Here is a 22,072-nt window from a genome sequence, read left to right as displayed (position 1 = left end):
AAAAATTTTTAATTTCCAGGTCATTTTTTTTGGCTATATAGGGAATTCTAGGCTAGCCTTGGATACATGAGATCCTGTCTCAAAAACAGTCATGGTGGTACACACCTTTAATCCCAGCACTTGGGAGGCAGTGGCGGGAAGATCTTTGAGTTCCAGGCCAGCCTGGTCTACTTAGTGAGTCCCCGGCCAGCCAGAGCTACACGGTGAGCCCTGTGTCTCCACAAAAACAAAAGCTTGTAAACAAAAAACACCAACACAAAAATCCAGTTTCTCTGCCTGCTTTTTCCCCCATCCTCCCATCTGCAGAATGGATGCTTGGGGGCCACTGCCAAAGGATTTGAGGGGTTCCTGTGACTCCTTCTGAGCTCCTGCTTCTTTGCAATGTGACTAGGGGTAGAGTTCCCATTCTGAGGTCAAAAGGTATATGCCCATGGTCTGTTCCCAAGCAGGTTCTGAATCTGTAAACACAGTGTAAACTACAGCCAAGTTAGTTTTGTCATCTGTATGATGGTGTCGACAGACCACCATGCAGATTAGAAATTTAAAGGTTAGATACAGTCTGAACCACCAGCAATCAGACACTCTCCCTGGCAGCAAGTTCCAGCAGAGACAGAAATGAGGGAAGGGCAGATGATGGCAGTCAATACTAACGCTGCTTGGTTAAGACAGTGAGGACAGGTGATAGGTCCTGTTTGAGAAAATTCCAGAATGTGGATTATGGATGACACCAGAAAAAAGGCTCTTTCTCCAAATCCATCTTTTCTTCCTAGGCTCCAGATCTAGGACTCCCCAGAGGTGATGCTTATCATGGCCCACACCCCCTCTTCTCATAGTCCCCTCTCGAGGTTCTGCCCTGTTTGACCACTTGGCGGCTCAGGAAAAGAGCCCCTCCCCTGCAAGGAGGTCAGGCCCATTGTCAAAGGAGGCCACTGTCAAAGCACTTCGGTAGCAGGGGATGGGAAGAGTTGATCATGGACCCACTGATTCTGAAGGCCCCACCCAAGAACACGAGGGGAACAGTTTATGGAGCAAACATTTTATTTAATAAGTTATAAGATACACTTTCCAGTTGGCATTCGATTCCAGTTTGGCCTCCATGTCCACTCATGCCTGTGGTCCTTTCATATCCGGTTTTCGGCTGCCCAGGTTCCTAACAAGTGGCTTTTTACCACCCACGCCTCTCCCCAGCTGCCATGCCTTGGTGTGGGGTATTCTCTTCACCCCTGCCACACACACGATGACAGCAGCCACTTCAAGACTGGGCAGCAAATCAGAAAGTCTGCCAGTCCAGACCTTACTCCATTTCTGTGCTCTGCCATGGGCAATGGCCCTGATTGCTTTGACTTCATCTCAAAGCCAGCTCAGGTCTGCAGGAGGCACACAGAACATTCTACATCTTTGGAATTCTGTACCTGCCTACTGCTTTCCAAACAGCCTCAGATGACATGTGATCATAGCAAAATGCAAGGCCACTGTCGGCTCCCTAGAATCCATTGCTTCTGCTCAATGGCAGAGACCACTGCTGACCTATTGTGGCCTCGCAGTAATGCCAGACTTGCAGGCAAGTTGGCAGGGGTTTCATTCTTTCATGTCTACAGTTATATGATCCATGAGGGGCTGTAACAGCCAAGGAGTTAGCATATGGACATGCCTGAGGTTTCTTTAAAGGCTTTGGTCAGAATTGCCAGCCTGGCAAAAGGGTGGCGCACATGTTAACAAGGGCTAGAGTTGGGTGTGGTGGCACATGCCTTTAATCCCAGCACTCAGGAAGCAGAGGCAGGAAAATCTCTATGAGTTCAAGGTCAGTCTGGTCTGCATAGCTTGTTCCAGCCCACTTGGGGCTACAGGGAGACCTTGCCTCAAAAAAAACAAAACAAAACTGAAACAAAACAAAACAAATCACACACACACACACACACACAAAAGGGTTAGTGTATTGGTTGCAAGGATCTTTGGCAAATGAGGTGCTGCTTATGACTGTAGGAATTCTTCAACCAAGTAACTAAAATAGACTTGGAAAATCAAAGCAGACCCACGGATGCCAAGGTGGTCATACCAACTGCAAGGAAATAGTCACTAGAAGCCAGCCAGGGGCGCTGGAAAGTCATTTGCCACAGTGCTTTCTGCCCTTGAGGAACTGCTGGAAGGCCATAGTGCACAAGAGGTTGGGAAGTAGTGTCTGAACGATGGCAGGCACTTAGCAGCCTCTGCTGACAGAGCCTGGGCCCTGGAAAGGGTGAGATGGGGTTCAAGCCATCTTCTTTGCTAATGACAACCTAAACCAAGTCCCCTCTCCCAGTCCATTAATGCTCAAGAGTGGATCAGTAGCTTAGGAGAGCTGGTTCATCTTCCAGAAGTGTCAGTCTTGCCCATGTCTTGGTCTGTAGTGACCTGGGCATTCAAGAGTCTTGATTTGGGCAGAATACCCCGCACCTTCTTAGTCTAGTTTGCATTTCTTAGGATTTCCCACATGTCCCTCAAAAGTCATGTCTAGGACTTCTAAAGGCACTTTGAATGGCAAGGTTTGGGGATGGGGTTTGGGGCCCACTGATGGGCTGAGGACATTGTATAAAATGAATTACAAACAAGCAACAAAAGCAACCGGAAGAATTCCTCCAAGGATTGGATGTAAGCTGTTTTAAGGCACCGTGACATGAAAGGGGCTCCCAGGGATGTGCTCTTCCCCCCACTTCACAGCCAGAACATAATCCCCCCTTTCTTTGACGACATATGTGACGTTGTACTGTTGGCTGCCCACATGTTTCATGGAGACCTCTTCACAGGGGGTGGTGGGCCCATGGACCCCGATCAGCAGCATGTTGGACCCTAAGGGAGAAGATGGTTGTTACTGACCAGATGAGTCAGGTCAGAATGAGGGGTGGGGGGATGTGGGTGACAAAATGATGGAGGCTGGGGACTGCTGCCTGAGCTCCTCCTGATGACACCCGGGCCCCTTGACAGGTGGCAGAGCACGGCCATTACCAGCAGAGACAGTCTGCCTTGGGTTCAAATCCCAGCTTTGCCACCTCCTGCTTTAGTGACTTTGGATGTAGAACTCCTTCTTGCCACCTAAGCTGCAAACCAGGGAGCTACAGTACCTCCCCTCTCTTTAGCTTATGTGTATGTCACAGAACTGACCGAGCCAAGTCCTTAGCACACAGCACTAAAGCACTGACAGCTGTTAGGATTTTCTTGTATATTCTCAAAAGAACCTTAAGTATTACTATGCTTCCCATTTGGGGGACTTTTAGATTTGGTTAGCTTGCCCAAAGGCACTGTCCAAAAAGCTTTGTAAATGAATGAATTGGCAGGGCTGAGTTTCCAGCCTAAGTGTATTGGATGCCAGAACCAGGCAAGTGACTACTAAAATCCAAGTTCAAACTACAGTGAAAGCAACTGGTGTCAGAGAAGAGTTCAGGTAATCAGTTCTGCTTGCCCGTGTCATGGGACATTACAAGCTTTCCATCTTCCTCCTTGGTCAAGAATCAAGAGGCAAAAGGAAAATCATTTAAAATTATTAAGCCCAGGAAAGCAGAGGAAGAAACATGGTTACTTGATGGTGGGTGGACACTACAGAAGACCCTAGAGGGAAATACCAAAATGGGCAAAGATGTCTGGTCTGTACCAGCCTCTAAACCCACCCTACCCAGCAGGCCCATAATGCCTACCGGCTTTGCTGCAGTCCACCAGGAAGGAACTCTTCTGGCCCACAAAGGCCTTGGAGAGCCCTGCTCCCTTGGAGGTCACCTTGCTGGCATCTGAGGACGACTTAGGGATGGCGCTATAGCAGGTCTCTGTTGAAGACCTGGTCACTGACTCCACCAGGATAGATGAGGTCTCATTGGCTGAGCCTGGACCAACCAGACGCTGGCCTAGGATGTGGAAAAGAAAGGCATGAACAGCCAGACTAAAGGGGTCTTGTCAGTCAGGAGACAGCTGGCACCCCTTGCAAAAGCCCTAGAAAAGCTCCAATACCTGTATATAAAAGCTACTGTACCAGTATCTCACATTTGTATATAGACTTGTGATATCAGGGTTCAAACCCAGAGTATTTTACATGCTAGGCAAGCAATCTAGTATTCATCTTTTTTCACCTCTAAGACAGGGTCAAAGCTTGTCCTCTTTCTTCTACTTCCTGAACTTGGATTACAGAGGTGTGCCACTGTGCCTGGCTCCCATTTTATTTATTTATTTTTTAAAGACAGAGTCTCACTATGTGGACTACGGGGCTCAAACCTGCAGTCCACCCTGCTTCAGCTTTCTGAGTGCTGGGTTATAGGTATACATCACTAAGCCATGTCTTCTAAATCCCTGGGGGTTGACCTAGACAACTTGGATCTGGATTTGTGGGCAAATGAAGCTGTGCAGCCATGGCTGCCAATGCCTAGAAATTCCTGCTACGAAAAGACCCACCAGCTGCTGGAATTCACATCTTTTTGTTTATATGGTGGTTACTGTCAGGTGGCGGGCTGTGAAGTTTTTATTGTTTGGTATTTTAGTATTCTGAAGAAGGCATATTATTATAAATTTTATAGAATATCATCATTATGAAAGTGAAGATTGGAAATAAGGCCCTGATTAAGCAAGTCCATGTGATTTCAAGTGTATAAATACTTTTTTTCTGCTACAGACAGAAAAATATCTAGTATACCCTTTCTCCACCTCTCCACTATCTCCCGCAAAGATTTTTCCAAGTCTGAAACATATTGGTTTTGGACATACCATTTTTTATTTCTTTAAAGATTTATTTATTTACTTATTTTATGTGTGTGTATGCCTAAGTTTGTGGGTACCATGTGTGTACAGGTCCCCATGGAGGTGTTATATTCCTAGGAATTGGAGTTACAGGTGATTGTGAGCTGCCTGATGTGGGTGCTGGGATCTGAGCGTGGGTCGTCTACAAGAGCACGCATGCTTGTAACTGCTGTGCCATTTGTCTAGCCCCACAATACCATTTCTTTACATTCAAGATTAAATGTGGACTTAACATATCTAAAATCACCTTCAGTTGCTACCATTGGTAATCAGATGAGAACAGCTCCACAGGACAGAAGAGTAACTCCAGAAGAGCAGGTCATCATTACCTGTCACCTTGGCCTTGAATGGACTGCCCACAATGTGGTTGGGCCCACCATATTTGACACCGATCAAGTAGTTTCCAGGGGCCATAGGTGTGTACATGACTTTGTACCCTTCTGGGGTTTCCTGGCAATCCATTTTGACCTTGGAAGGGCCTTCAATGGTGACGGATAATGTCCCTGGGCCTGCTCGGGTGGTATTGATGAAGAATTCAGACTGGATACCTGGGAAAGAAGGGCGAGATATATATATATATACACATATACATATATACACACACACACATATACATATATATATACACACACACATATATAGTTTAGAGGGATAAGGCATATGGTCCTGGGATTTCCTGGGGAAGCTGAAGCGGCGGTGGGAGAGGCACACAGAATTCCCCTCACGAAATGTTTGCTGTGGTAGCTTGGGAACCAACTGGTACTTGCTTTGAGTTCTTGGCAAAGAAAAGCACAGGCTGTGGGAGGTGGCAGCTCCTTTCTCCAGGCTAGGTCAGGAGTGTGGCTGACATTTCGCCCACGAGCCTGGACAACCTTATTCTCTCTGGAATGTGGCTGAGGGCAAGAAGCCCAAGTTGTCACTGTGAACCTACAGTGCTGCTCCAACCACCAGAGCCCAGCTCTGCCTCTAGGAGAGAGGGAAGGCATGGGCCACTCTGACCTTTCCCTTCTTCTCTGGGAGGACTTTGGAGAGGCTGAGGTGGCTTTAAGTTTTTCCTCCCTTCCTCCTCACCCTAGACACTGCTGAAGCCTGGAGCTGGTGCAACAAGCTGCCAGCCCACCCACAATGCCATGAATACCAGCAACTAGAGAAGGAACTAAACAGCAGCTCCTGCTGACTGAACACCACAACAGACCCTGGGCCATACACCACTCTACCACAGCACTTCTGTTCCTCAAATGACAGTGAGGCAGGCCATGTACCTGTCAAGGTGCATCAGCAGAAAGTGGTAAGCTGTGTCCAAACCATTCTTGTACAACTCTGGTGCCTAGGCCACAGCAGTCACCAGATGGAAGTGGAGGGGGGGGGTGCTGCATAAACACCCTAACTGTGGCCCCGAGACACCTGACTTTTCAGATATTTTGCCTTGTGACAAAAGGGAATTATCAAAGAGGGCTCTTCTCAAAGTCCCCATGCCTGCAGAGGAGTACTAGGTGGTTAGTGGGGGATGTTGGGGTGTTGGGTGTCAGCAGCTTCTATCTGCTACAAGCCCTTTAGGGGCTGCCCTGGTGCAGTATCCTCTAGCAGCATTTTGCCTCTGCTAGAGCCCCAGACGCCAACCCAGCTGGGAAATATTTTGGTTTAATTATAGCTCCTGGGCCAGAGAAAGAATTAGTTTTGGTTATCAATAAGGCAAAAGAGCTGCTATGGTGTGACCCTCTAAATGCAAGCCAGCTGTTTCTGGGAGCTCCCGAGGCTGCTGTTCCAAGGTCTCCCTACTATCTCAACCCCGGCACAGCCAAAGAGTTAATATGTGTATCTGAGATATCTCTCCAGCAGCTGTGGAGGCTGGGGGCTGTGTGGGGAAGTGGGATGCTGAGCCACAAGGGGGCAGCATGTCCGGGAAGTGGCCGCAGGTGAGAAAGAATTGAATGTGAAGTTGAAAAGACCTGGCTGGCCTTAGCAGAAAGCTCTGCCCCTTTTAAACAATCAACTCATCCAAACCACCAGAGCCTGAAAATGCAGAGATGAGGTAGAAAAACGGAAATTAAGAATTACAGGACAAGAACTGCCTGATACCTCGGGAAACACTTAGAATAAGCCTGTTAAAGGGACGGTGATCAGGGGCTGGAGAGATGGCTCAGCAGTTAACAGCACTGACTGTTCCTGCTTCAATTCCCAGCACCCACATGGAGGCTACGAACCATCCTTGACTCCAGTTCCAGGGGAATCCGAAGCCCTCTTCTGACCTCCACAGCATTGCACGACACGGGTGCACTCACACACACAACGAAAAAAAAAAAATATATATATATATATATATATATATATATATATATATATATATATATATATATATATATATATATATATATATATATATATATTAAATGGGTGGTGATCTCACAGAAAAAGTGGAAGTGTAGGAGGCCAAATAACATCCACAACTGGGGATTAGCAGGAGAGGGATTTAGACATAAAGTCTGCCCCACTTGTTGCTAAGGGACTTGTCCAAGAGAAGACAGAAAAAACCCACATGCAGAGAGATGTCTCTTAACACCACCTCCCTCTATAACCAGTATGTGTTATGATAATCAAACTTGTCTCTCGGCATGATGGTCCTCCCACATCCCCATGAGACCCTCATGGCTGCTCCAAATGGCCTGGAATTTTGTGCAACTTTGTGCCCAACTTCTCCACATTCCCTCCTGCTAGACTTGCAGAGAACAGAACAGGTAAAGCTTGAGCCAAGACCTACAGTGAGTCAAGACCTACAGTGAGCTTAGCCAACAGCACACCTGGCCCACAGCACGCCTCGATCTATCACAGGCACGTCAGCTTTGCTCCAGTCAGGATGCCTGGCCTTTTGGTGGCTTAGTAAATCCCTTTTCGAACATTCCCTTCCACTGCAGCTGTGTCATCTCTGGATGGTTATTTGGGGAGAGCATGGGGACAGGCGGGCTAAGAAAACAAGACTCCTTCTCTATGAACAGAACAATATTTACGAAGGGTAGAAGCAGGCACCCATTCTGGGCCTCTCCCCTGGCTGGGGGCCTTTCTACCAGTCTCACTCCTTCCCAGCAGCCAGGCCTCTGACATCTGAGCTCTGAAGAAGCGTGAGAACTACCAAGAGGAAGTGGAAGAGAGCTGGGACAGCTACAGCCAATGGGATCAGATGGCTCCTGGCTGGTGTGGCAGGTCCCGAGGCTGCTATGAACCAGAGCAGAGGCCTGCTGGCTGCTCAACCGCCAGGAGGGCCCCACTGAGCCTTTATTGGTGGGTAATTGGCCAATGGCTTCATGCTAGCACCACTGAAAGCATTCTGGGCAGCTTAAGGACAGAGATTCTGGTATAGGACACCCCAAAAAGCAGCCTGGGGTGCAGTATGTGACTCTAAGTGAGTAGTCATTTAGGGCCAAGGAGTGAGGGCCTCAGACTACAGGGTCACCAACCTGCAACTGACCCCCTGGTTCTATGAACTTCAAGCTGAGTGGGTGTGGAGAGTGTTGGACCATGGAGTCTCATTTTCCCTGTCTACAAAGCAGATCTCATCCAAGGGCAAGATGTTGGCCCACAGTGAGGTAGGGAGCCAGGTTGGGTGTGCTAGGGGCATCTGGCAGTATTGATGCCACTGTGAGGGTGGTTTCATGGAGGCCACTGCTTTGGCCAGACTTCCTGGCAACATGCCAGTCCACGGGCCACTCCTGGGCAGGGCTCCTCTACCACTTAGGAGTCTCTCAATCCAGGGCTGGGTTTGCTGTAACCATGGCAATTCATCCCCTGGTGCACGAGGAAGACAGTCTGCTTTGTCCCACTCACAGTACGGTATAGGGGGGCAGCAGAGAGATTAAGAGTGGGCTTGAGAAACCAGGACCTTCCCAAGGGGTCCCAATAACAGCAAATGTAAACAGTGTCTTATCTGGTAGACTTTTCTCTGCAGATACTCATAAGGACAGATTCCCCACCATCCCTAACACTGATGTGCTGGACACAGCTGAGGTCTAGCTTAACTGACCACACAAGTGGCTTCTGGTTCAAGCTATGAAAGCCAACCAGCTAGTAGAAAAGGGCCAGAGCTGTGGACTTTCACAAAGATAGATCTTTCCCATGTCAGGTGAAAGACAAGCTGTCCATCAGCCTATCTGTTCAGTGAGATGACTTCCACAAAAATCAAAGCAGAACTGAGCCAGCTTGTCAAGGAAGCAACCATCTGAGCACAGCCTAAGAGTTAATATGTGTATCTGAGATATGTCTCCAGCAGCATCTGTGGAGGCTGGGGGCTGGGTGGGGAACTGGGATGCTGAGCCACAAGGGGGCAGCATGTCCGGGAAGTGGCTGCCCGTGAGAAAGAGGAATTGAATGTGAAGTTGAAAAGACCTGGCTGGCCTTAGCAGGAAGAAGCTCCGCCCCTTTTAAACAATCAACTCATTCAAACCACCAGAACCTGAAAATGCAGAGATGAGGTAGGAAAAAGGAAATTAAGAATTACAGGACAAGAGCTGCCTGATACCTCGGGAAACACTTAGAATAAGCCTGTTAAAGGGACGGTGATCAGGGGCTGGAGAGATGGCTCAGAGGTTAAGAGCACTGACTGCTCTTGCAGAGGACCGGGCTTCAATTTCCAGCACCCACATGGCGGCTACGAACCATCCTTGACCCCAGTTCCAGGGGAATCCAAAGCCCTCTTCTGACCTCCACAGCACTGCACGACATGGGTGCACTCATACACGCAGGCAATGAAAATAATAATAAAAAAAAAAATTAAATGGGCGGTGATCTTCACAGAAAAAAAGTGGAAGTTTAGGAGGCCAAATAACATCTACAACTGGGGATTAGCAGGAGTGGGATTTAGACATAAAAATCTGCCCCCCTTGTTGCTAAGGGACTTGTCCAAGAGAAGACAGAGAAAAAACCCACATGCAAAGAGATGTCTCTTAACACCACCTCCCTCTATAACCAGTATGTGTTATGATAATCAAACTTGTCTCTCAGCATGATTGTCCTCCCACATCCCCATGAAACCCCCATGGCTGCTCTATATGGCCTGGAATTTTGTGCAACTTTGTACCCAACTTCTCCACATTCCCTCCTGCTAGATTTGCAGAGAACAGAGCAGGTAAAGCTTGAGGCAAGACCTACAGTGAGTCAAGACCTACAGCGAGCTTAGCCAACAGCACACCTGGCCCACAGCACGCCCCAATCTATCACAGGCACGTCAGCTTTGCTCCAGTCAGGATGCCTGGCCTTTTGGTGGCTTAGTAAATCCCTTTTTGAACATTCCCTTCCACTGCAGCTGTGTCATCTCTGGATGGCTACTTAGGGAGAGGATGGGGACAGGCGGGCTAAGAAAACCAGACTCCTTCTCTATGAACAGAACAATATTTACGAAGGGTAGAAGCAAGCACGTTCTGGGCCTCTCCCCTGGCTGGGGGCCTTTCTACCAGTCTCACTCCTTCCCAGCAGCCAGGCTGCCAGAACACAGCCTGACATCTGAGCTCTGCAGAAGGGTGAGAACTACCAAGAGGAAGTGGAAGAGAGCTGGGGCAGCTACAGCCAATGGGATCAGATGGCTCCTGGCTGGTGTAGCAGGTCCCCAGGCTACTATGAACCAGGGCAGAGGCCTGCTGTCTGCTCAACTGCCAGGAGGGCCCCACTGAGCCTTTATTGGTGGGTAGTTGGCCAATGGCTTCATGCTAGCACCACTGAAAGCATTTTGGGCAGCTGAAAGACAGAGATTCTGGTGTAGGACACCCCAAAAAGCAGCCTGGGGTGCAGTATGTGCCTCTAAGTGAGTAGTCATTTAGGGACAAGGAGTGAGGGCCTCAGACTGCAGGGTCACCGACCTGCACTGACCCCCTGGTTCTATGAACCAGGTGGTGTGTGGAGAGTGGGTGTGGAGAGTGTTGGACCACCGAGTCTCATTTTTCCTGTCTGCAAAGCAGATCTCATCCAAGGGCAAGATGTTGGCCCACAGTGAGGTAGGGAGCCAGGTTGGGTGTGCCAGGGGCATCTGGCAATATTGATGCCACTGTGGGGGTGGTTTCATTGAGGCCACTGCTTTGGCCAGACTTCCTGGCAACATGCCAGTCCACTGGCCACTCCTGGACAGGGCTCCTCTACCACTTAGGACTCTCTCATTCCAGGGCTGGGTTTACTGTAACCATGGCAACTCATCCCCTGGTGCATGGGGAAGACAGTCTGCTTTGTCCCACTCACAGTACAGTATAGGGGGGCAGCAGAGAGATTAAGAGCAGGCTTGAGAAACCAGGACCTTCCCAAGGGGTCCCAATAACAGCAAATGTAAACAGTGTCTTATCTGGTAGACTTTTCTCTGCAGATACTCATAAGGACAGATTCCCCACCATCCCTAACACTGATGTGCTGGACACAGCTGAGGTCTAGCTTTACCTGACCACACAAGTGGCTTATGGTTCAAGCTATGCAAGCCAACCAGCCAGTAGAAAAGGGGCAGAGCTGTGGCCTTTCACAAAGATAGATCTTTCCCATGTCAGATGAAAAGACAAGCTGTCCATCAGCCTATCTGTGCAATGAGATGACTTCCACAAAAATCAAAGCAGAACTGAGCCAGCTTGTCAAGGAAACAGCCATCTGACATGGCCACCTAGCACCAGGGATTCCCAGAGACAGGCAGGAAGTGGGACAGCCTCAAGGAGGGGGAGGGCCTTTATGACTGGGTAACTGGCCAACAGTGTTCACAAAGGAGGCAGAGCAAAGGGGTGGAGGGGCTGTAACAGATCCACAAAGCTTCAGCACTCTTGTATCCTTTCAGCCTCATCCCCTCTGTGGTGAGAGGTCACCAGTGAACACAAGGGGATGACAAGCTACAGGAGGCCTTGTGCTGCTTCAGTATGTTTCTGGGAGCCCAGACACCAAGAGACTGGGAGCAGGTTCCCTGGAGGCCCAGGAGCTACACCATCAAATAAAACCCTCAAAACTAATGTCACTGTGCTGTCACTGTCCTGCCCCTTGGGCTGAAGAACTTGTGGAAGGAAGACATCTGGGCCACAGTAAACAGTAGTGAGGTGTGACAACACGGCCCTCACTCTGGATTTATCACAGTTCCAACCAGGGCTCTCAAAGCCTGCCAAAGTTCATGCCTGCATTTTCTCAAGGAGAGAGCACAAAAAGCCTTCAGGGGCTAGAAGATGTCTATCCAGCTTTGCCCCAGAGCAGCTCGGGTATCCAGGAGAAGCAGCACTGTCTTACCTGTGGTGCCCCCTTCAAGCCCTGCACCGTAGGCAGACACCAGGGCAGGATTTCCTGCCTGGCCAGGCTCCCCAACTCGAACTTTGAAAGGGCTCCCGACCACATGGCTCCCATTGAACTTGACATCGATTGTGTGGATGCCGTTCTCGTGGGGGATGAAGCGGACAGCATACTTATCTAGGAGAAGGAGCAGAGGCACATGATAAATGTGGGCGGTGAACAGCCTGGAGTTAGGTGAGGACACAGGACTCTAGGCCAATCTGAGCTGGCCAGCATTGAATCATTTAAAGACATGGTTCTGTTGGGAGCCTGGCAGCTGACACGTAGATTTCAAGGCCAGATGGGCTTACTTGTGTGTCCCTCATCAGCCCTTCAGGAACCGCTCCGAATCTCTAATTCTGTTCTACATTTGGGCCCCTGCCTCACAATCCACCCTTTATGAAAAGTTCACTTCTCTCACCATGTTTCCCTGTTTGGCCACTTGAAGGGAAAAAAATATAGTTCCAACTGGCATCAAGGCTCTGTCATTAAGCTCAAGGCAAGCAACGTCCCACAGAGCCACGGCCAGTTTTGTTTTTCTTTTCTGTTTTGGGTCATAACATGAGGTGAGGTCATCTGTCAATGGAAGTGAATGCCTGGACTCTTCTTGCAGGGTCCCTCAGCCCCTCCCTGGCTCCTTGTACCCTTTATCTCCTTTGGAATTAAGTATGTCCCTCAAAGCGCCACACCTCAAACTCTTTTCTTCTTTTCTGGTACTTTCAGTACTCCCTCACATCCAACATGCTTCAGGAAGTGGACCCCACGCCCCTGTCCAGGTGTGGTCCCTCAGAGGATAGGGAAAATTCTTTCCCCAAGGTAAATCAATTCACTTTTTAGCCACAGGAAGTGACTCAGGAATGGGCATGCATCCCAGTTCATTAAGACAGGAGGGGAGGCTTGCTGGAGACTTTTAGACTTCTGGTCTCTCAAGACTTCTGAAAGCAAATCCTGAGATGTTTCTTGACAGATGTGGTATGAAGATGAAAAGGCAGGTGCCGCTGTAGCCAACTTGCTACCAGAGAGGAAGGCCAGCCTTGAAATGAAGAAAGAGTAAAGAGGTCTGCTGGGCCTAATGGCACGTGTGGAATCCCAGCACTTTGAAGGGTGAGACAGAAGGATCTTGAGTACCAGGCTAGCCTGGGCTACACAGAGAGCTCCTGTCTCACAAAACAAAAAGTAAAGCAAAATAACAAAAATAAAGGCCTTTAGGTCCTTGGACAACCCCTGCAAATGGCTGAATCAGTCATTGTTAAAAATCTGCCTTAGAGCTGGGTGTGGTAGCACACACCTTTGATCCCAGCACTGGGAGGCAGAGGTAGACAGATCTCTGTGAGCTTGAGGTCAGCCTGGTCTTCATAGCAAGTTCCAGACCAGCTGGGCTACAGGGAGACCCTGTCTCCAAAAGACCAATTTAAAAAAAAAAAAACTGCCTTAGACCCTGAACTTTCTAATTATATGAATTACTGGGCTTCATTATTGCATATATTGGCTTGAGGGAATTCTATAATTGTAGTCAATCCTAATGATAGTGATCTTGCTAGTCATCTTGGGTACCACTAGGGCCTCAAATGCTGCCTGGACTGACATCAAACTTTACCTGCTGCTTAGTTCAGTGCCATAGCGATTTAATAAACACAGCCACCTGGCTATCTGGGAGATACTCCAACAGCCCTCTACAGAAGCAGACTCTTAGCCGGGCGTGGTGACCCACGCCTTTAATCCCAGCACTTGGGAGGCAGAGGCAGGCAGATCTCCTGAGTTCAAGGCCAGCCTGGTCTACATAGTGAGTTCTAGGCCAGCTGGGGCTACAGGGAAACCCTGTCTCAAAAAGACCCAAAAGAAAGCAGCACATTCTTTAAATCCCTGACCAACCCTTATACACTCTAGTCAGCTGTCCTCAGTTCTGCTAACCGTATCACTACCATCCTACCCATTCATCCAGTGTTCCCGTGCTGTGCACGCATATGTGGGTGTGGGTGTGGGTGCAGTCTGGAAGCCAGGGGTCGACACTGCATGTCTTCAGTGTCTCTCCATCCTATTTTTTGTGAGACAGGGTCTCTCACTGCACCCAGAGCTCACTGATCTGATTAGACTGACTGGCTAGCAGGCTCCAAAGACCCTCCTATCTCTGCCTCCCCAGTAACGGGGTTGCAGTCATGCTCTTGGCTTTTTATGTGGGTGCTGGGGACTGAGCTCAGGTCCTCATGCTTGTGCAGCAAGTTCTTTACTGACTGAGCCATCTCCCAAGGCCTTACACGTCACCTTTCAGAATTCACTCTCAAGCCCAAGGCCAACTGGTCACCAGAAGTACTAAGAATCTGTGGCTTCAAGTCAGCCTTCTCCATCCTCAGGGCTGCGATTTCATCGGCTTTCTCAAGGGCAGCAGCTCAGCACTCTGCCTGTCAAGTGTTCTGATATATTCTCAGTGAGGTGACCAGATGTTAGTTAAATCTGGTCAAGGCACCACGCCTCCAACATCCACTCTTTCTGAGCCTTCCTTGTCCTTTCTGCCTGGTGAGAGACACTTGGTCACCCACTGCTCTGGATTTCCACCCTCACAGGATGCAGAGGTGAACACATAGCAAATGTCTAACAGCAGCAGGTTACTTTCTCATGCATCAAAGCCCATACTGAATGATGCCTCCTCTGGGAAGCCCTCTTGACCCTGCTGAGGCGAAAAGGTGCTTTTTTTCCTCCTGCTCTGAAATCTCCACCATCTGCTTCTTAGTTTTCCTGTGGCTTTACTTAGGGTCATCTCCACTGCTGGCTGCATTCTCAGCAGCTCTAAGCAGCTGCCTATTTTTTTTATTATAGTTTTGAAAGATTTATTTATCTGCATGTATGTATGTGTTCGCGTGCACATATGAGTGCAGGTGCCTAGAGGGGGCAGAGGAGGGTCAGATTCCCTGGAAATGGAGTTGCAAGCGGTTGAGAGCTGTCTGACATGGGCACTAGAAACTGGACTCGGGTCCTCTAAAAGAGTAGCCGGAGCTCTTAACTGCTGAGTCATCTCTCCAGGCTTGTTGATTTTTTTGAGACAGGGTCTTATTATGTAGTCCAGACTGGCCTTGAATTTGCAGTTCTCTTGTCTCTGTTTCCAAGTCCTGAGATCATAGGCATGCAGCAACATGAGCAGCATTTTGAGGGCAGAATTGTGAATTCCCACACTTCACCTTTCTGCCAAGTCTCTAACACATAGTAAACATCCACTGAGAAAATGATCTCTTTAAAATTGATTGAAAGAGTTCCATAAATCTGAGATTATTAAGCCCTAGAGACTGAGATTCTCTCAGAGTAAAGTAAGATCAAAATGTCCTTACGTATGTCATAAAGTCAGCAATATAATAAAACTAAGATTTTGCTAAAATAGGATTGAAAAAAGTCAGCTGTCCTCAGTTCTGCTAACCGTATCACTACCATCCTACCCATTCATCCAGTGTTCCCGTGCTGTGCACGCATATGTGGGTGTGGGTGTGGGTGCAGTCTGGAAGCCAGGGGTCGACACTGCATGTCTTCAGTGTCTCTCCATCCTATTTTTTGTGAGACAGGGTCTCTCACTGCACCCAGAGCTCACTGATCTGATTAGACTGACTGGCTAGCAGGCTCCAAAGACCCTCCTATCTCTGCCTCCCCAGTAACGGGGTTGCAGTCATGCTCTTGGCTTTTTATGTGGGTGCTGGGGACTGAGCTCAGGTCCTCATGCTTGTGCAGCAAGTTCTTTACTGACTGAGCCATCTCCCGAGGCCTTCCACGTCACCTTTCAGAATTCACTCTCGAGCCCAAGGCCAACTGGTCACCAGAAGTACTAAGAATCTGTGGCTTCAAGTCAGCCTTCTCCATCCTCAGGGCTGCGATTTCATCGGCTTTCTCAAGGGCAGCAGCTCAGCACTCTGCCTGTCAAATGTTCTGATATATTCTCAGTGAGGTGACCAGATGTTAGTTAAATCTGGTCAATGCACCACGCCTCCCACATCACTCTTTCTGAGCCTTCCTTGTCCTTTCTGCCTGGTGAGAAACACATGGTCACCCACTGCTCTGGATTTCCACCCTCACGGGATACAGAGGTGAACACATAGCAGGTTACTTTCTCATGCGTCAAAGCCCACACTGAATGATGCCTCCTCTGGGAAGCCCGCCTGACCCTGCCAAGGCAAAAAGGTGTTTTTTTCCTCCTGCTCTGAAATCTCCACCATCTGCTTCTTAGTTTTCCTGTGGTGTTACTTAGGGTCATCTCCACTGCTGGCTGCATTCTCAACAGCTCTAAGCAGCTGCCTTTTTTTTAATTATAGTTTTGAAAGATTTATTCATCTGCATGTGTGTATGTGTTTGCGTGCACACATGCGTACAGGTGCCTAGAGAGGGCAGAGGAGGGTCAGATTCCCTGGAAATGGAGTTGCAAGCAGTTGTGAGCTGTCTGACATGGGCACTAGAAACTGGACTCGGGTCCTCTTAAAGAGTAGCCAGAGCTCTTAACGGCTGAGTCATCTCTCCAGGCTTGTTGACTTTTTTGAGACAGGGTCTTATTATATAGTCCAGACCGGCCTTGAATTTGCAGTTCTCTTGCCTCTGTTTCCAAGTCCTGAGATCATAGGCATGCAGCAACATGAGCAGCGTTTTGAGGGCAGAATTGTGAATTCCCACACTTCACCTTTCTGCCAAGTCTCTAACACATAGTAAACATCCACTGAGAAAATGATCTCTTTAAAATTGATTGACAGAGTTCCATAAATCTGAGATTATTAAGCCCTAGAGACCGAGATTCTCTCAGAGTAAAGTAAGATCAAAATGTCCTTACCTATGTCATAAAGTCAGCAATATAATAAAACTAAGATTTTGCTAAAATACGATTGAAAAAAATTGTGATGAATGTCATGTAAAAGGACTCTGAAAAAGCAACAGAAAATAAAGTAGAAGCTACTCAAAGAAAGGAGAGGACGGGGTATTATATGTCACAGTAAGAAGTCTCCGCGTTCCTGGCAAACGTTTCAATCCTAATTTATAAACAGTGTCTGGCAGGAGTGAAGAGAACTGAAGACTGGCAGTGCTGTGGCTGATGAGTTCCTTCCCCGGAAGGCACAGCTGCAGGGAGTTCCACCCCCCACCCCCGTGCCAGACCCCCTGCTTACCTGGCTCTAGCTCAGACACGTGGCATTCTTCCACGGCTCCCGAGGGGCTATGCACCTTTGCATCAATCTTTCCTTTCGCACCATTCAACCTTATAGCAAAGGATGCTGGCTGATTAACCTTTAATCCTGATTCCTGAGAATTTAATAAATTAGGCAGGTTATGGCACTTGGAGTTCCTTCTCAGCGGCACACATTGACTCAATGTAGGAATCCGGGTGACAATTCTCATGCAATAGACCTGGAATATTTTCCCATATAACACCAAACAACAAAATCAAGTGGGTTACCCTCCACATTTCTAATACAAAGGAAAACAGAAACACAGGCTGCAGTCTTGTACTCAAATCATATCAATTCAGGCTGAGAGAGATGGTTCCTGGGGCTGCAGGCTTGAGGCAACTTAGGCAAGAGGATTATCATCAGATCATCCTAAAGATCTGCACAGGCCAGAAAACACAGACTCTTCCAGCCAATAATAGTAGCAATAGTAATGATGATGATAAGACTCCTTTTTATGTTCTTTTTAAATCAAGGGTAGGGGACAGAACTTCTGGTAAAACTGGAAAGGACTGGATATGCGAATTACCTAGACCTTGCTTTTTGCTACTTTTTCCTAGCAATAAAACTAAGCTGTTAAATCTGACTCTCAATTTCCTTGTTTATACAATGGACGTTTAAACTAACTGGCTCTATCTCAGAGAGCTGCTATGAAGAGCACATGAAATTATGCTGAACACTCAAACTTATGCTAAACACTCGGCCCAGGGCCTGGCCCCCTGGGAAGGCTCCTAAATGGCAGCCTATTGTTAAATATTACTGTGTTTAGAAGTTGCCTGTATCTCCCTGAAAAAAGCAATGGGATAAGTGTGGCCTTGTTCTTCCTTGGGTCAGTTTCACCCCTCATCCTTTGTTAGAAAACCTACATTCTTGGAGGAGGAGCTTAGACTCACAAAGACCAGCAGCAAGTCTTCCCATTGCTTACCGGCCGCCTATCCTGACCAGGAAGCTTTTACACACCAGCAGTTTTGGTTTGAACATGGTAGGCCATCCCTTCCTCACAGGCTGACTTCTGAAGCAGCAGGCACACTTTGCTTGCAAAGGAGTCATGTTAAGATTCTGATGCAGCATTTCTAGAAATTCCCATGTGAGACTGAGCATGCCTGTCTAAGGACCACATCTCTCTCTCCTGCATTTTGGTGTGTTGGGTCCTCGGTGGTCTTTTTGGGTCCAGTGGATGAGGTACAACAAAATAAGGGCCACATGTGGCTCCTGAGTATTAAACTGCCCTGTGGAAATGTGCAATATTGCTACCACTACAAACTGGACTTCACTGCCTGAAGGTTACAGACTAGGGAGGGAGGACATAACACGAACTTAAGGATTCTTTGATCTCCAGATCACCCCCATTTTCTACCCTCCTCCACAAAGTGCCAGCCGACTCCCATTTTCTACAAAGTCTCAAAAGCAAGATAAAACAAAGCACACTTCTCGAGCCTAACTAGCACCAGATGTCTAGGCCTCTGCTGAGGCTGATAAATAACTGCATATTTATCAGCATGGAATGACCCAGGGAGACACACTTGCCAATGCAGCCGGTTGCAGAAGTTTGGTGCGTAGCCTTCTGTGTACGTCCTGAAATACTTGAGAACAAACTGACAGGAGGACTCAGCAGGTTTGCTGGAGAGGCTTGCTCAGAACCAGCTCTTGAGCAGAATCCGGTTACCTGAGTCTCTTACCACTAAATCCTCAAGAGGGAGATAAATGCCTCCGAAGATCTGAAAAGAAATCTTGGAGAAGCAGAAAGGTGGCTCTTGGCCCTCAACAAAAGCTGGGTTTATCTCCCTCCGTAGGTTTTAGTTAAGTCGGCCACAAAAAGAAATTTGTGTTAAGAAGCCTTTAAATGAAACACAAGAAAAACATCTACACCACAGTAACCAGTTAGGACCCTGGGACTCTCCAGTTGAGGCCTCTTCAATCTGTGGGCTGGGATTCTGGTTTGGTTTCTGTCTGGGTTTCTCACTGAAAGACTCGTGTTTGGAGTAATTAGTAGCAGTCTAATTCTCTCAGCATAAGATTAGAATATCAAATATAAACCAAATGTGTGGCTCTATCACCAATTCAAGACTCCAAATTAGATTCTAACCCAGTATTTTCAAGAATCTGGGGCAGCCAAATGCTATTTAGAAACTCCATTCACTAGGCATTTCATTTTGAGATTCTGGTATTACTCTATAGCTTAGTTGCTTCTAATTCGACCAAATTATTTTTCAGCGTCGTGAGCACAGGCAGCCCCAGTCGCTCTTGGTTTGGTGCTGGTGCTAATGTACCCTTGAATTAAGTGTGTTTGGGGTGGGGTGTATGTGCACCTGTTGGTATCCTAGAAGGCTGAACTATGCAGTTATTTGCCACCACCTCAGTGGGGAAAGTGAGGCAGGTGAGGTCACCAGCACAGAGCACAGGCTTTGGGAACAGAGATCTACTTTGGCACCTTGTACTAGCTGGTTCCTGGGCCCGAAACACTACTCACCAGGATGTTGCAAGGATTTACTGACTAACACTGATAAAGTTCTTAGCATAGCTCCTTGAACATTTACCACAAATACATCACTCTAATAAAAAAACTGCAGTGACGTTAACTTTGGGGAAAGGAACCCAACAACAGCAGGCTGTTGTTTTCTCTAGGCTGTCAGTTTGCTCTGCTCTGTTTTGAAAGCCCTCCTGCTCTAATGATTAACAGGCTTCCTTTGTTCTCTTGAATAAATACTGAAAAGCAAACTTGTCCCTGAATGCTAAGGTGCGCCTTGCTGACCTAGTATGTTTCTGCTTGCTCACACTGTCTTTTGCCCTCAGGGTATGGGGAGGTGATCCTGCCACACATCTTTCCCCAAGATTGGCAACACCTGGGTGCCAACTGTCAACCAGGGCTGGGCACCCAAGGGAGGATTAAGGCAGCATCAGGAGTCCAGGGTCTCACTGGTTGGCCTGTGGCTAAGGAGATGAATGCTTCCTTGCGTCTCACCTGAAGACTCATAACAGTGAGGCGGTGAGCGTCGTCACAGGGAGTGATGACAGGCATGGACTTGAGTAGGAAAAGAAGTTGCAACCTTATTTTATTGATATCCTGACATCATTTATACTCATCACTCCTTTGAAATTAAGGTCATCAATGGACCATCACCAAATTTTGTGTTTTAACAGAATAAAGACAGGTGCAGTTCACTGTTACACAATTAATAACTATAGTTTCATATAACATCCATCCATCTGAGATAAGTCGGTCTCTATAGCCCTGGCCAGCAGTGTGGAGGTCACTATGTAATTCAGAATTCAGGCTGGCCTCAAACTCATGGACATCCTTCTGCCTCAGCCTCCTAAATCTTGAGATTACAGGCATGAGGCATCATACCCAGTTCTGATAACTGTATTTTAATAGAATTGATTTTTTTATAGAATTGATTTTTTTTTTTGAGACAGAGTTTCCCTGTAGTTCCAACTGGCCTGAAACTCACTATGCAGTCCTGGGATTAAAGGCATGCACCACTGTGCCCTGCTAGAATTGATTTCTTTTATAATTTGATGGAATCATGTTGTGTACTCCAAAACATTATCCTGAGAACAGAGAGGTTTTACCAGATGCCTAAAGGGTCTCTGGTACACAAAAGTTGACAATCACTATTCCAGGAACTCAAATGTTGAGGTCACTCTCCTAAAGCAGGAGAATCAGCCACAGGTTATGTGTCGGCAGATAGTGGGGCTGGTCAGTCAGTGGACAGAATGAAGCATTTGAAAGCAAGCAAGCAGAGAGGCCAAGAGTAAAAGGTCAGAGATGATGAGAAGATTTCTTATCTCTTTGAGGCCTAGCTGTTTTCTGTAACTGGGCTTCTAGAAGGCTCTTCCATGTGCCCCCACATGCAAACTCCCATTTACTGGAGCTGGCTTGATGGATTTCTGATCCTGGTGGCTAAACCATCTCCAAACAAGGAAAACATCCTTAGTTAACCCTTGAGTACATACCAGGCTCTTGGGCAATATAAGGCACACCGCATGACCCATTTTTATGGTCATCAAATGTAATCTCGGCCTTACTAGGGCCCTCAACAGCAATGGAGAGGCCTCCAGCACCTGCTTCCCAGGTCCAGATGCTGAACTCGGCTGAGAGCAAAGAAACACCTGGTTAGTGAGCGAGCCCGAGAGCCCCTGCCCCTCTTCTAGTTCAAGCCAGTAGTGCCCAGGCCATTGCCAGTGCTTTTTTTCTACCCGTAATTCTAAGCAAGGGCCATCATCATGGTTTCTCAAGCACCAACAATGATCATGAAGTTCATGGAGAATCTAGTACCACAGAACATACCCAATCCAAGACAGAAAAGGATGAGAACATTCAGGCTTCCCCCGCCAACGTCTTCCCACAGCAGCCATCATAGGAAAGGACCCATCAAATCAGTTTTGTAGTATTCAAGTGTGTTCCCCAGAATATCAGCCCTTAAGAATGCTCTGGAAACAGTCAGTGCTCTACTCTTAAAGAGACTCAGTGCCTACTAATGTTACAGACTTAGCAAAATCCCTCTCAGCCTGTTTGGCTTTGGATACGTGAGCGATTTCCCTGAAAATCGTCTCCTTAGAGCAATGGGTACATGTATACTGCATACCTATTTTTCCTCTCGTCAAAACTCACCCAGAAATCTTACCTGGGATCCCTGCTTCTCCTCTCTCCAGGCCAGGGCCTCCTGCCCGGACCTTGTGGGCGCCCCCTTCACCGAGTGGCCCCACAGTGAACTGGAAGGGGCTGCCTGTTACGTGCTGCCCACGGTACTTTACACTGACCGTGTGAACGCCCATCTCCTGGGGTACAAATCGGACGCAGTGGGAGTTCTTCCCCATAGGCACAATCTCTGCCTCGGTGACATGGCCAGACGGGCTAGTGACAT

The 22,072-nt window shown here is 47.9% G+C and overlaps 1 protein-coding gene across 1 annotated transcript; it reads right to left on the bottom strand.

Moving 5' to 3' along the window:
* Positions 1-1,020: 1,020 nt before the first annotated feature.
* On the bottom strand, positions 1,021-22,064 carry Flnb (filamin B; the record flags this gene model as incomplete). The annotated part of the gene is given in 8 exon segments (XM_008841208.3): positions 1,021-2,826; positions 3,669-3,872; positions 5,085-5,303; positions 11,983-12,159; positions 17,148-17,280; positions 20,167-20,226; positions 21,115-21,299; positions 21,833-22,064. Coding segments are annotated over 8 exon segments (1,398 nt in total), but the record flags the coding sequence as incomplete, so codon positions are not given.
* Positions 22,065-22,072: the final 8 nt, after the last annotated feature.

Source organism: Nannospalax galili, unplaced genomic scaffold (genome assembly GCF_000622305.1).
Source record: "Nannospalax galili isolate Female #2095 unplaced genomic scaffold, S.galili_v1.0 scaffold561, whole genome shotgun sequence".
In the NCBI taxonomy this organism is placed as follows: domain Eukaryota; kingdom Metazoa; phylum Chordata; class Mammalia; order Rodentia; family Spalacidae; genus Nannospalax; species Nannospalax galili.
Note: the sequence above shows the minus strand (reverse complement) of the source record. Positions and strands in the feature narration are given on the sequence as shown.